General features: G+C 41.5%; 1 protein-coding gene across 3 annotated transcripts in view; it reads left to right on the plus strand.

Moving 5' to 3' along the window:
- The first annotated feature begins 7,704 nt into the window (after window positions 1-7,704).
- The window catches only part of SUMO1 (small ubiquitin like modifier 1), a 31,021-nt gene continuing 24,632 nt past the window's right edge, over window positions 7,705-14,093 (plus strand). Inside the window, exon 1 of one of the 3 annotated variants that reach the window (XM_077885758.1) lies at window positions 7,705-7,865. In XM_077885758.1, the coding sequence (XP_077741884.1) occupies window positions 7,854-7,865 (12 nt within the window). In that variant the 5' untranslated portion in view covers window positions 7,705-7,853. Of the gene's footprint in view, window positions 7,866-8,720; window positions 8,812-11,713; window positions 11,890-14,093 lie in introns of those variants that run through there. The other 2 variants (XM_077885760.1, XM_077885757.1) reach the window with 2 other exon arrangements.

The following is a 14,093-nucleotide window of genomic DNA, read 5'->3' on the forward strand; positions in this document are numbered from 1 at the left end:
ACTTAGCAAAACAATGAGGATTTTTAGGGAAGAGGTGTTGGGCTCCACAATGGGTACGGAGCCTACTTAAAAAAAACAATAAAAAGTAAAAGTATATGTATTTATTAGAAAATAAAAAAGTTAAAAATCAGTGATCTCAGTATTACTCTCAAAAAGCTAGAAAAAGAGCAAATTAAAAGCAAAAGAAAATGGTATAAAAGCAGAAAAAAAAGCAATAAGCCTACAATATGGAGAATTAAGAAAACAAAAGTATTTTTTTATGACTAATAAATTAATACACATCTGATAAGACTATTTAAAAAAAAATAGAGAAGGTATGAACAATCAGTATCAGGAATAAAAAGGGGGCATCCGGGATCCCTGGGTGGCGCAGCGGTTTGGCGCCTGCCTTTGGCCCAGGGCGCGATCCTGGAGACCCAGGATCGAATCCCACATCAGGCTCCCGGTGCATGGAGCCTGCTTCTCCCTCTGCCTATGTCTCTGCCTCTCTCTCTCTCTCTGTGACTATCATAAATAAATAAAAATTAAAAAAAAAAATTTAAAAAGGGGGCATCCTACTGATTCTACAGACTTAAAATATTTATATGCTTTGTCTATACTTGATATATAATAGCTTCAGAATAACAATACTACTATAACTCGTTTAAAATGTACACTTTTCATCCCTAGATTCTATCCTGTTAGAAATTTACAATCAGATTACTGTCTTTGAAATAATTCACTACTGGTTAGACCACTGATTTCATATACAATTTGGGATGAGCTGGGGTTTTTTTGAAGAGGGGAAATATAAGATATATTACTGTTAATATGTTCTATCTTTGTAGAGCAATTTTTATGACAGATAGTGATTTAGATAAAATATTTTGTTTAGTAATACTTCTATTTAACATTTCTCCTTGATACATTCATCTATTCTTTTCATCTGAATGGTCTATTTTCCTTTTGATTTACAGAAAAATTTACTCTGATTTTACTCAATATTTTAATAAAGTATTTTTATATATTTGTTGAAATATATACTATATGCATTTGAAGTCAGACCAGAAAATAGGGCAGGTGCAAAAATCAACATTCCAGAGAGCATGTAAGTTACATTTGACTTTCAAAATCAAGTGGAAAAGTATCAGAGTAAGAAGTCAGTTTCATTCTATATATTCTCCTTTGGGGATCCCTGGGTGACAGCGGTTTGGCTCCTGCCTTTGGCCCAGGGAGCGATCCTAGAGACCCGGGATCGAATCCCACGTCGGGCTTCTGGTGCATGGAGCCTGCTTCTCCCTCTGCCTGTGTCTCTGCCTCTCTCTCTCTCTGTGTGCCTATCATAAAAAAAAAAAAAAAAAAAGATATTTATATATTCTCCTTTGACCCAATTTTCCTTTCTTCTTTTCTTTCTCCTTCCTTCCTTTTTCAATTTTTTATTTATTTATGATAGTCACACACACACAGAGAGAGAGGCAGAGACACAGGCAGAGGGAGAAGCAGGCTCCATACACTAGGAGCCCGACGTGGGATTCGATTCCGGGTCTCCAGGATCGCGCCCTGGGCCAAAGGCAGGCGCCAAACCACTACGCCACCCAGGGATCCCTCCTTCTCCTTCTCTTCCTCCTCCTCCTCCTCCTCCTCCTCCTCCTCCTCCTCCTCCTCCTCCTCCTCCTCCTCCTCCTCCTCCTCCTCCTTCCTTTCTCCTTTTCTCCTTTCTCCTTTCTCCTCCTCCTCCTTCTCCTTCTTTCTCCTTCTCCTTCTTCTTCTATATTAAACTTCTCTATCTTCTGACTTCTTTTCCCAGTGAGAAAAACGAGTGTGGGGTTGCAGGCTGCACTAGTTTCTAATTTTATGTAAAGTTCTATTTATAAGACAGTATGTTAATTGCACTTATAGTTTAACTGAAAAGGCCTCTTCTTGAGAGGTATTGATATTCTAATAGGGGAATTATTTTGAAAATCAGAATAGTTGAAGTTCTAAGTTCTACTAAGCTTATTGGGTGATCTGCCAAGGAATGGGAAATGTTTCCACTTTTTGTTATTTTCTTTTGAATGGCACCTGAGGCAAAAGGTGCTGATATCATCTCTTCTTAACAGAGGCAACTCTCTTTACTATTTTCTACCCTTCCTTAACTTTTACTTATTCTGCCTTTTCCAGCTCTTAAAAATGTTTTGACTACTAATGGCTCCTACAGACTGGGCTTAACTCCTTCAGACAGCAGAGAAGTTGTTTATTTTCGAACTCAGGTATTTATTCTTGGCTAGTTTGTCCAACAATTAACATCACTGAGGAATTCTACTTCACCAACAGTGCCATGTTAATGCAAGAAAAACCTGTTATTATTCTTCCTGGGGGAAGAGAAGGAGAGGAGAGATAAAGAGCTGGTAATACCAAGGCATAGGTGCATAATAGATGTGCAGGTAATGTTTAATTTTAATGAAACAATCTTGTTTGAGAAATGATAGAAAATTGGTCCGAGTTCTTTTTTCTTTTAAGATTTTATTTATTTATTCATGAGACACACACACACACACACACACACACACACACACAGAGGCAGAGACACAGGCAGAGGGAGAAGCAGGCTCCATGCAGGAAGCTGGACGCGGGACTCGATTCTGGGACTCCGGGATCATGCCCTGAGTTGAAGGCAGATGCTCATCCACTGAACCACTCAGGCAACCCCTTATTTATCTATTTGGGAGAGAGAGAGAATGAATGAGAGAGCAGGAGCAGTGGGGAGGGGCAGAGGGAGAAGCAGACTCCCTGCTGAGTAGGGAGCCTGCTGCTGGGCTACATCCTGGGACTCTAGGATCATGACCTGAGCCAAAGGCAGACCTCAACTGACTGAGCCACCTAGGCACCCTGTGAAATTAGTTTCTATATGATAATCCACCAATACCCTAATCATCTATTCCCTTATCTCATTTCTTTTTTTTAAGATTTTAAAAATTTATTCCTGAGAGACACAGAGAAGCAGAGACATAGGCAGAGGGAGAAGCAGTCTCCCTGTGGAGAGTCTGATGTGGGACTCGATCACAGGACCCCGGGATCATGCCCTGAGCCAAAGGCAAACATTCAACCACTGAGCCACCCAGGTGTCCCTCTTTTTATTTCTGAGGACACATTAGCCTCACACTTGCACGGCCATACTCTAGTCCATGTTATTACCAAGAATTTCTCCACCTCTGAGATTTTATTTATTTATTTGTTTGTTTATTTATTTAAAATATTTTATTTATTCATGAGACACAAAGAGAGAGGCAGAGACACAGGCAGAGGGGGAAGCAGACTCCCTGTGAGGAACATGATATGGGACTTGATCCCAGAACCCTGGGATCATGACCTGAGCCAAAGGCAGATGCTCAACCACTGAGCCACCTGGGGGTCCCCCCACCTCTCAGGTTTTAAAATCAAGCCACTCTCTTATTGCCGTAGCACACCTGAGGAATGTAAGACACTTCTGAAAATAACTGTGGTTTACTATGGCTATGATTCTAGAGTGAGGAGTGAGAAAAAAACCAAGAGGAATAATAAACTTCCAAGAGCATTTATTTAACTCTCAGAGGTTTACTTAAATTCAGTTGATTTTGATGGGTATCCTACAGGAAGCGTTTCTTCTGCCCTTTCTACCTATTACAATCATTGAAGGAACTGGAACCAAGATCTTCTGGGTTCAAATACTGACTCTATCCCTTGGGTCAATTCAATCTCTCTTGTCTCTGTTTTCTCAGCTATAAGATGAGGATAGTTTTATTCCTTACTTTATAGGATTAAGTGAAATAATAAATGTATAGTACTTGGAAGAGGATCTGACATTCAATAAGTGTTAACAATTATCATTTATTTATATATACACATAAATATTTTTTAAAGAGAGAGTGTATTGCATGGCAGGGGAGGGGCAGAGAGAGAGGGAGAGAGAGAACCCTAAGCAGACATCCTGCTGAGTGTGGAGCCCAATGTGGGGCTCGATCTCATGACCTTGAGATCAGGACCTGAGCCAAAACCAAGTGTTGGACACTCAATTGACTGTGCCACCAGGTGCTCCAACAACATTTATATACCAGTGATTTCAAATCTCTTATCTTCAGCTCAGAATTCTCTCAGTGCTCCAAATCCTGTCAACTGCCTCCTGGACATCTTCCCTTGGATGATGGCTCTGGGCACTGCACACCTACATTTAAAATTTATCATTTTTTTCTTTGCAAATCTTCTCCTCCAAGATTTTCTTTCTTTCTTTTTTAAAGATTTATTTATTTATTTGAGAGAGAGAGAGAGAGAGCACAAGTGCAAGGGGCAGAAAGAGAATCTCAAGCAGACTCCATACTAAGCGCAGAGCTGCACGACCCTGAGATCACAACCCTAAACTCATGACCTGAGCTGAAACCAAGAGTCAAGAGTTGGTTGTTTAACCAACTGAGCCACCCAGGCTCGCCTTCTCAAGTTTTCTATCAAATCTTAAAATGATATCACCATGTCAGTTACTCAAATCAGAATCTAATCAATTAGCCAAACCTGCTGATTGTATCATTTTCTTTTTTTTTCTTTTTAAGATTTTATTTATTGGGGATCCCTGGGTGGCGCAGCGGTTTGGCGCCTGCCTTTGGCCCAGGGCGCGATCCTGGAGACCTGGGATCGAATCTCACATCGGGCTTCCGGTGCATGGAGCCTGCTTCTCCCTCTGCCTATGTCTCTGCCTCTCTCTCTTTCTCCCTCTGTGACTATCATAAATAAATAAAAATTTAAAAAAAAAAGATTTTATTTATTTATTCATGAGAGACACAGAGAGAGAGAGAGAGGCAGAGACACAGGCAGAGGGAGAAGCAGGCTCTAGGCAGGGAGCCCGACATGGGACTCGATCCCAGGTCTCCAGGATCATGCCCTGGGCTGAAGGTAGGTGCTAAACCGTTGAGCCACCCAGGGATCCTTTTTTTTTTTTTTTTTTTTAAGAAATTGCTACCTTGGCCCCAGCCTTCAGCAACTACAACTCTGGTCAGTCAGCTGCCATCAACATCAAGGCAAGACCCTCCATCAGCAAAATGATGATGACTTGCTGGAAGCTCAAATGATGGTTAGCACTTTTTCACAATAGAATGTTTTAAAATTAAGGTATGTACATTGTTTTTTAGACATAATAGTATTGCATACTTAATAGACTTGTGTGTAAACATAACTTATATGCACTGGAAAACTAAAGAATTCATTTGACTGGCTTTATTTTAATATTCACTTTGTTGCAGTAGTCTGGAACCAAATTTGCAATATTTCTGAGATATGCCTGTAATCTATTATTATCTGTCTATATAGATTTGGCTATTTTGGACATGTCATATAATTAGAATCATACTTTGCGGCTGTTTCCCTTCACTTAGCATATTTTCTTTTTTTTTTTTTTTTTTCACTTAGCATATTTTCAAGGGTCATCCACAGTGTAGGAGTAGTTCATTTTTATGGCCTAATAGTATTCATAATAGTATTCCATTTCAGGTGTATTCTGCTTTTGTTTATCCATTTGTTAGCCGTTGGCATTTGGATTGTTCCTACTTTTTTGCTATCAGCTGTGAATTTTTGTGTACATGTTTTTGTATGGACATCTTATCAATTCTCTTGAGTATATATCTAATACAATTGCTGGGTCATGACAACTATAACAATTTGAGGAACTGTCAGAATATTTTCCAAAGCATCTTATTTTTATTTATTTGACTTTTAGAAACTTTATTTTCTGTCAACATTTTTTCCATTTGTTTGCCTTTGTGAAAGAGCAACTTAAGACCACTCAGTAGTTATTCCAACGCACTCAGCGGCCTGAGCAGTGGGAGCTGCAGACCAGGCTGCTCGGCAGGTTGAGCTCGCCAGTCTTCAGTAGGGAACTACTGAATAGGCACAGAGGGCAGAGGGCACCTGGATGCCATCAGACCAGTCTGCGCCTTCACACCTTGGGGTCATGACCTGAGCCGAAGACAGACACTTAAGACTGAGCTGCCCAGGAACTCCTTATTGTGGTTTTATTTATTTATTTATTTATTTATTTATTTATTTATTTATTTATTTATTTATTTATTGTTTTTAAAAAGATTATTTATTTATTTATTCATAGAGACACAGAGAGAGAGAGAGAGAGAGAGAGAGGCAGAGACACAGGCAGAGGGAGAAGCAGGCACCATGCAGAGAGCCAGGGTCTCCAGGAACACACCCTAGGCTGCAGGCGGCGCTAAACCGCTGGGCCACCGGGGCTGCCCCTTATTGTGGTTTTAATATGCATTTCTCTGATGGCTAATGATTGAACATCTTTTCACATTCATTTATCCGTTTGCATATCTTTTCACATTCATTTATCCGTTTGCATATCTTCTTAGGAGCAATGTGTATTCAGATCTTTTGCTCATTTAAAAATTGTCCTATTTATCTTTTTAGGATTGAATTGTAATAGTTCTTTATACATTCTGAATATTAGATCCTTATCAGATATGTTATGTGCAAATATTTTCTTCATTCTTTCTATTTTTTTCAACACAAAGGACTAAAGTTTTTAATTTTGATGACGTTTATTTACTTTTCTTTGGTTGCTTGTGTTCTTTTGCAACATATCTAGGAATCCATTGCCTAATCGAAGGTCAAGAAGATTTATGCCTATGTTTTCTCCTAATAGCTTTTCTTTTTAAGATTTTATTTATTTATTTAGGGAGAGAAGGTGCACGAAGGTGGGAGGGGCAGGGATAGAGGGAGAGAGAGAATCTCAAGCGGACTCCATGGTGAGCACAGACCGCCCAAGACGGGGCTTGATCTCACAACCCTGAGACCAAGACCTGAGCAAAATCAAGAGTCCCTTCATTAACTCACTGAGCGACCCACGTACCCCATCTCCTAAGTTTTACAGTTTTGGCTCTTACATTTAGGACTTTGATCCATGTAAAGTTAATTTTTCGTATGTTGTGAGGTAGCGAACTTGGGTTCAGTGTGTTGTGGGTGATTATCCAGTTGTCCCAGTAACATTTGTTGCGTATCTTTCACCTTTAAGTTGTCTTGATAGTCCAGTCGAAAAATTAATGTGTGTGAGGGTTTATTATTTCCAGAACCTCAATTCTATTTCATGGGTCTAGATCCTTCTCCTCTACCCTGATGCTCACAGGACCACCGTATTTCACAGAAGTCATCTAAGAACCATTCTTTATCTCACAGCCATTAATTCCAGGGTCTGAATTAATTAATTAATTAATTAATAATTCTTCCCCACGGGTAAAAACTTTCCCAAGAATGTCTTTAATCCGTAGCCATCCAGATTGTGTCCCATGGGGTCGTTTGGTTTTGTTTTGCTTTTCTGAATAAAAATCAAGGTCACGTGTTAGGCGGGGAGGCCGCTTAACCAGAAGGTAGCTCTCAGGTCAACAGCACTAGAACCCCGTCGAATTTATCTGAGGAAGTTGACGAGCAAGGCCAGGAAGAGACGACAGAAATACCTCGGCTCAGCTTTCAAAGGCGCGCTGGGTGCCGGAGGCGCGGGGGGGGCGGCTGCTCGTCAGTCTCCAAACACCGAGGCGGGAGGCCGGGACATTTCCGCCGGAGGCGACGCTCGGACGGAGGCGACAGGTCCAGGCCTCGACGGAGCTGAGGAGCCTGTGGGAACTGCCGGCAGCGACGGCCGGCGAAGCACCTCCGCGTCCCCCCGCCCCCCCCGTTTTCCCGCCTCGCCTTTCCTCCCCCCCCTCCCGGGACGCGTAGCGGAAGTGACGCGACACGTAGCGGAAGTCCCTCCAGCCGCGGTGTTGTGCTGTGGGGAAGAGAGACGGATTTGTAAACCCCGGAGCGAGGTTCTGCCTACCCGAGGCCGCTGCGGTGCGGAGACCCTGGGTGAAGCCGCCGTCACCATGTCTGACCAGGTACCGGGGCGGGAGCGGTCCGATGGCCGTGGCCGAGGCCTTTCTCCGCCGGTCCGCTCGCCTCTCGGCTGGAGCCGGGGATGGAGACGCGGGGGAGGGGAGCGCGCCATGGGGGAGGGGGCGGCCGGTGGGGCCTCGGCCGGAGGGGGGGCGCGGTGGACTCGTGTCGGAGCCGCCGGGGCCTGCCGCGGGCCTCCGGGAGCCGCCCTGCTCCTCTCCGGGCCTGCTCATCACCCCCTGTGCCCCGGCGTCTCTGACGGAGGCCTCCCTCGAGTCGTTCCCCCCTTCTTTCTCCGGGGTCGACCAGGTGCAGGAGCCAGCTTCCACCTCCCCGAGAGGGGTCCCTGGGGAGCACGTCCGTCTCCCTGTCCCGGGGACCGGGTGCAGCAGCAGGGCCCTAGGCCCAGTTATGTAACGGGAGAGAATCCCAGCCCGGGAGGCTCTGTGGCCCTGAAAAGCGGGTGGACTCCACTTTTCGGTTCTCGGTGTCGAGCTAGTGCAGGAGTGGGGGCGTGGGGGGCGGGAGGCGTCTGGGGTTGCTGGGAACCTAAAAAGCTGCGCTTTCCTCTTTGGATTTGCTGCTAGGGCAGGGCCGTCGCCGCTCCGCTGAGGCTTTCCGTGCGGTGGTGCAGAGCTGTCGCCTCTTTTCTTGTACTTTCCCATTTCTTACTCGGGATTGGTTCCGCAACTCTCCAGTTGTAAGAGAGCACTCAGAATAACCGAGAAACAAAGTAGAGCGAAACTGCTAAGGCAACAGAAAGCGTTTGATCTGGGCATTAACCTCAAGCCGATACTTTTGAGGGAGAGGATGGGGAAAACTTGGGTGTATGTAGAGCAGTTGCATAATATTCACAGAAAGCTATTGTGGCAGAGCGCTTCGTCTCAGCGTTAGCATCAAGAATTTACTTGGGATTTGCACGCGATCTGCAGTGTTCAGTTTTGCTTGGTAAGTTTCTTCCTCACCCTTCTCTAGTCCAAACCACGTTTATGGCTAGTTTTTGATTCATAACGTTTTTGTCTGGACTTCGTTTTGTTTGCTCAGATGACTAACTTTTGAAAGTCTTTTTTGGATCTTTTGTTTGTTTAGTGATAGTTATCTGGAAGACTTGTTTTTCATTCAACTCCATAATGCACTTGAACTTTTCAGTTTGACACAGTTACTCCCCAGGCTTCTAACTCGGTTCAGTTTAGTAACACTTGGCGAGAGTAAGCGAGGCTTGTGTGGATTTGTACTACGAGGCAAATGTACACTGGTATTTTTGAATCTTAACCATAATCTAGATTAGTTTTGGATGGATCTTCTTAACCAACAGTCTAGACTAATTCCCAAATTGGTATGGGAGTTATAAGTATGTCCCTGGGTAGTTGTTTACTTGGTTACCAGGGAGGAAAGAACAGGTGTAAATGCTTAGTTTCATCAGCCTTTTATTTTGATGTTAGGAGGCATGTTGAAATGTACTATAGCGTGATGAAAGAGCAATGTAAAGAAAGAATTACAAGCTAAATTGTAGAATTTATTGCTCCAGTTTGAATTTGTCATTAAGAGAGACATGAAAGAAGAAATAAAGGACTTAGTACCTGAACAGGTGGCCAGATGTTTTTTAGATGCTTTTCTAGAAGGTCCTCGAGGTCAAAACTATTTTCATGATAATACTAGGAATTGTCTTTTTATTCTCATTCTTTCAGGAGTGTTCAGTGATGTCTTCTGGACACTAACATGACCTATCACAACAGATTGAAGTGTAGAAGCAGATGTGAAAATCCAGCTGCTTTCTATTAAGCCAAACATTAAAGAGCTTTGCAAAAATGCAAAGTAGTATTGTTCTCACTGGTTTTGAAAAATATTTTCAATAAAAATGTTTTCTACTAATACATAATGGATTTATTGTTACTTTTGAATGAATTAATGAAACGTAAAACATTTCTCAGTTTCAGTGTCTAATACTGTAAATCTCTATAAATATGACCAACCTGATGAAAGCTTTAGGGGGTTCTAAATAATTTCTAAGAGTGTAAAAGAGTCATGAGACCAAAAAATTTGAGAACTGTTGCTCCCGTCTGTTTGACCAGCAACATTATTAATAATCAAGATCCAGTACAATTTCAGTGTTGGGTGTTAAGTATGTAAAGTGGTATGAAGCTGAACTCTTACCCTTAAGAGGCTTATGAGCAAGAGTAAGAATCTCAAGTTATTACTTTGCAGTATCAACAGCATGAGACTCAACCACTGTCCCTAAAAGACAGTATTAACTTAAACCAAGTTCTTTTAGAAGGATGCGTTTTCTGAGGCACCGCTCAGAAGTTTGTTGTTTGGTTGTTTGGTGCTAAGATATTGCAGTTGAATTTTAGGTTTAAAAATAGGTGGACATTAAAATAAAGACTTGAGTTGCTGGATTCTCCATTGATTAGTGAAAATATTGTTTTGTGAATTTGAAATACTTCGTTATAATTCTGACAATGCCAGCATTATCTAGTGGATTTGTGAACCATTACTGAATAATCCTCTAAAACAGGTTCTTTTTTTTTTTAAAGATTTTATTTATTTATTCATGAGAGACACACTCACAAACACACACACACACACACACACAGAGAGAGGCAGAGACACAGGCAGAGGGAGATGCAGGCTCCATGCAGGGAGCTTGATGTGGGACTCCAGGATCACGCCCTGGACTGAAGGTGGCACTAAATCGCTGAGCCACCCGGGCTACCCTCTAAAACTTTGGGTTCTAAACCCAAAGCTCATGGACCCTAAGGGCTGAAAATCCACTGAAACTATATGGAGTGTTTTGTGAGTATTTGTACATGCATTTTTTTTATTTGTTTTATTTATTATTTTTATTGTTTTTTTAAAGAGAGAAAGGACCCATAGCTTTCATCAGAGGTACATGATCCCTCAGAAAGAATAAAGACTAGCCTTTAACCAGTAGTAGATCTCATTGGGTGCTCTCCTTTAACCTGATCTCACCTTGCAGCAAATCTGAGCACTTACATAGAACCAGAAGCTTACTATCAGAATGGGTATGGGTAATTTGTTCCAATATTTTCCCTTTCTTCCCTATATTCAGGTTTATAGTGGTCCCCCAAGCTTCTCTCCCATGCCCAAATCATTAAAGGCAGCATGAACTTAATCTCTTTAATTCAGGTCTGTTAATTTGTAATAATTGGGTGACTGATTTACTTGAAATTCTAACTGAATCTGTTGTGAGCAGGTTCACTCTCCCCACCCCCACCTCAGAGTCTGAATGATTTTCTTTCATGTTCTTTTAGTCAAGGATTTGGAAGCATTGTGTAATTCTGGTTATCTGTTGGTACCTTACAAACTACTTCAAAACTTAGTGACTTAAAAAAAAAAACAAAAAAAAAAAAAACAAAAAAAACACAAAACTTAGTGACTTAAATCAACGCTTTTATATTTTGCTCCTATATCTGCAATTTGGTCAGGGTTCTGTGGGCTAGACCTACCACTGCTCCTTGGTGTGTGGGGCCTCAGCTGGGATTATATGGTAGGGGGCTGAAATGGATGGGCTCTTCATAAAGTCCCAGAGCCTCTCTGAGTGATTTCATCATGTGTTTTGTTCAGCATAGGGACTCCAGAATATTGATCTGTGGCAGCTCGGCTAACAAGAGAGTGAATGTTTCCAGAGAACCCTGGGTGGAAACCTCAAGCTTCCTAGGACGTAGCCTTGGAGGTCACCTCTGCATTCTGTTGGTTATCACTAAGGCAGATCACTAAGGCTGGCCCAGATTCAAGGGAGAGGCATTTATTTATTTATTTTGGGAATATAATTGACCAGCAGCATTGACCAGCGGGTCCCTTTTACTCTTGGCACCCACAGCCACCCCCTCAAAGGGGTGATTTTTGGTCTAAGGTCTGAAGAGCTTTTTTCGAATGACACAAGAGATGCTTTGAGGAGGGGGTGACGAGAAAGGTTCAAGTATGAATAAGAATCCTGCGAAGTTCAAAGTCAGGGAAGAACCCCCAGTGGAAAGGACACCCAGACAGGTCGCCGTCTTGCTCCAGGTATACAGCATAATGATTTGATATTTGTGTATATATTGTGAAATGATCACCACAGTATATCTAGTTAACATCTATCACCACACAATTTTTTTTCTTGTAACGAGAACTTAAGATGTAATCTCTTAGCAATTTTCAAATATGCAATATAGTATTATTAACTAGTCAACAATGGAAAGGCATTTAGGCTTCATCTCAATAGGAAGAGTAACAAAGAATTTATGGTTATTTTTACCACATTAATGGTATTTCTTCTGTCAGGATAGCATTATTCCTTGCAATATTCTTTATATCTTCTTTGTTGCTGATGTTTACTGATCTTACCAACTGTTAGCTTGAGATAGCAGGAGAAGATGATGAATTATTAGAATTTATAATTATGTATACTACTATTTATATCACATAGTAAGATTGGTAAACTGTAGCTATGACTTGAGCATGTAGTTAGCGATACAGTGAGCATTCCATAGGAATGCTGGGAGAGGATTAATACAGTGTCTCTTCTCTCTGATAGATATATAAGGTGCTGCTAGTGGATGTTGCAAACATATAGGTTATAATAAAACATTGCAAATAAAATGTCACCTAAACAATATTTAATAGTATTTTGAAAACTGAGTATGATTGTTAAGGTTGGAGTATTCATGAAGTTTAGCTGAGTAGTTCAGATTCAAACTATAAAGACAAATATGTCTTCATACCTGTTAGCCTCCTTAGCAGTTAGAATGTCTCTTTTATATTAGCAACAGTAGAGCCTGGGATAACCTCATTGACTAGGATACAGCCAGCAAAGCTGAGACTGTTTCTACTGTAGCTTTTATATATAATGTTACAATAATTATTTACTTAAGTGTCTTTTTCTTTTTTTTTTTTTTTAAGATTTTATTTATTTATTCATAGACACAGAGAGAGGCAGAAACAGGCTCCATGCAGGGAGCCCGATGTGGGACTCGATCCCGGGTCTCCAGGATCACACCCCAGGCTGCAGGTGGTGCCAAACTGCTGTGCGACTGGGGCTGCCCTTAAGTGTCTTTTTCTATTAGAGTGCTTTTGAGGGTCAGGAATCAGGCTTTATTTATCCTTTCTTCCTGAAGTGCGTAGCACAGTAACTGGATACTTAGTAAGTTTTTGAAGGAATGAGTGTTCAGATTCATTCATTTAACATGTATTTATTGAATGTCAATATGTACTAGGCACCTTAGAGGCCCTAAATTGGAAGGCTGCCTCAAAAACTTGAAGCAGCTGGTATCTTCTCCTCCTCTTTCAGCCTCCATGATGTTCTGTTATTGAGGAAGGTTTGGTTGTCAGAATAGTTTTCCTTTTATGATGTTTTTACATTCCTTCTTGATATTTATTTCTATTATCACTAGACCTGGTAACTTTAAGATCAAATCATTTACTTCCAGGACATTGAGATAGTTATGGATAATTTTCTCTAAGATAGGTTTAGTATCCCATTTAAGAATTTTCTGTAAAGTGATTTTGGGGAGGTAGTTTTCTAATACTCTGCTTCTTTAAAAGTCATGTGGTGTGTTCACACATATATTATTGAGCACCTTTTATAGTTAAATTAAAAAAAATTGTTTGGGATCCCTGGGTGGCGCAGCGGTTTAGCGCCTGCCTTTGGCCCAGGGCATGATCCTGGAGACCCGGGATCGAATCCCACGTCAGGCTCCCGGTGCATGGAGCCTGCTTCTCCCTCTGCCTATGTCTCTGCCTCTCTCTCTCTCTGTGTGACTATCATAAATAAATAAATAAATAAAAATAAAAAAAAATTGTTTTAAGTAATCTCTATACCCAATGTGGGCTTTGAACTCATGACATGGAGATCAAGGGTTGCCTGTTCTTCTAACTCAGCCAGTTAACGGTGCCCCCTTTCTTTTACAGTTTATTTTATTTATTTATTTATTTATTTATTTACTTACTTACTTATTTTTTATTTATTTATTTTAAAAAAGGTTTTATTTATTCATGAGAGACTCAGAGAGAAAAAGAGAGAGAGAGAGAGAAGCAGAGACAGGCAGAGGGAGAAGGAGGCTCCATGCAGGGAGCCTGATGTGGGACTCGATTCATGGTCTCCAGGATCAGGCCCTGGGCTGAAGGCGGCGCTAAACCGCTGAGCCACCAGGCTGCCCTACTTTTACAGTTTAAATTGTGAATATTCCTGCCACATAACTTCAGTTTATTTAAAGATGTGTTGTATTTAT

The sequence above is a fragment of the Canis aureus genome, chromosome 36 (assembly GCF_053574225.1).
Source record: "Canis aureus isolate CA01 chromosome 36, VMU_Caureus_v.1.0, whole genome shotgun sequence".
NCBI classification, from domain to species: domain Eukaryota; kingdom Metazoa; phylum Chordata; class Mammalia; order Carnivora; family Canidae; genus Canis; species Canis aureus.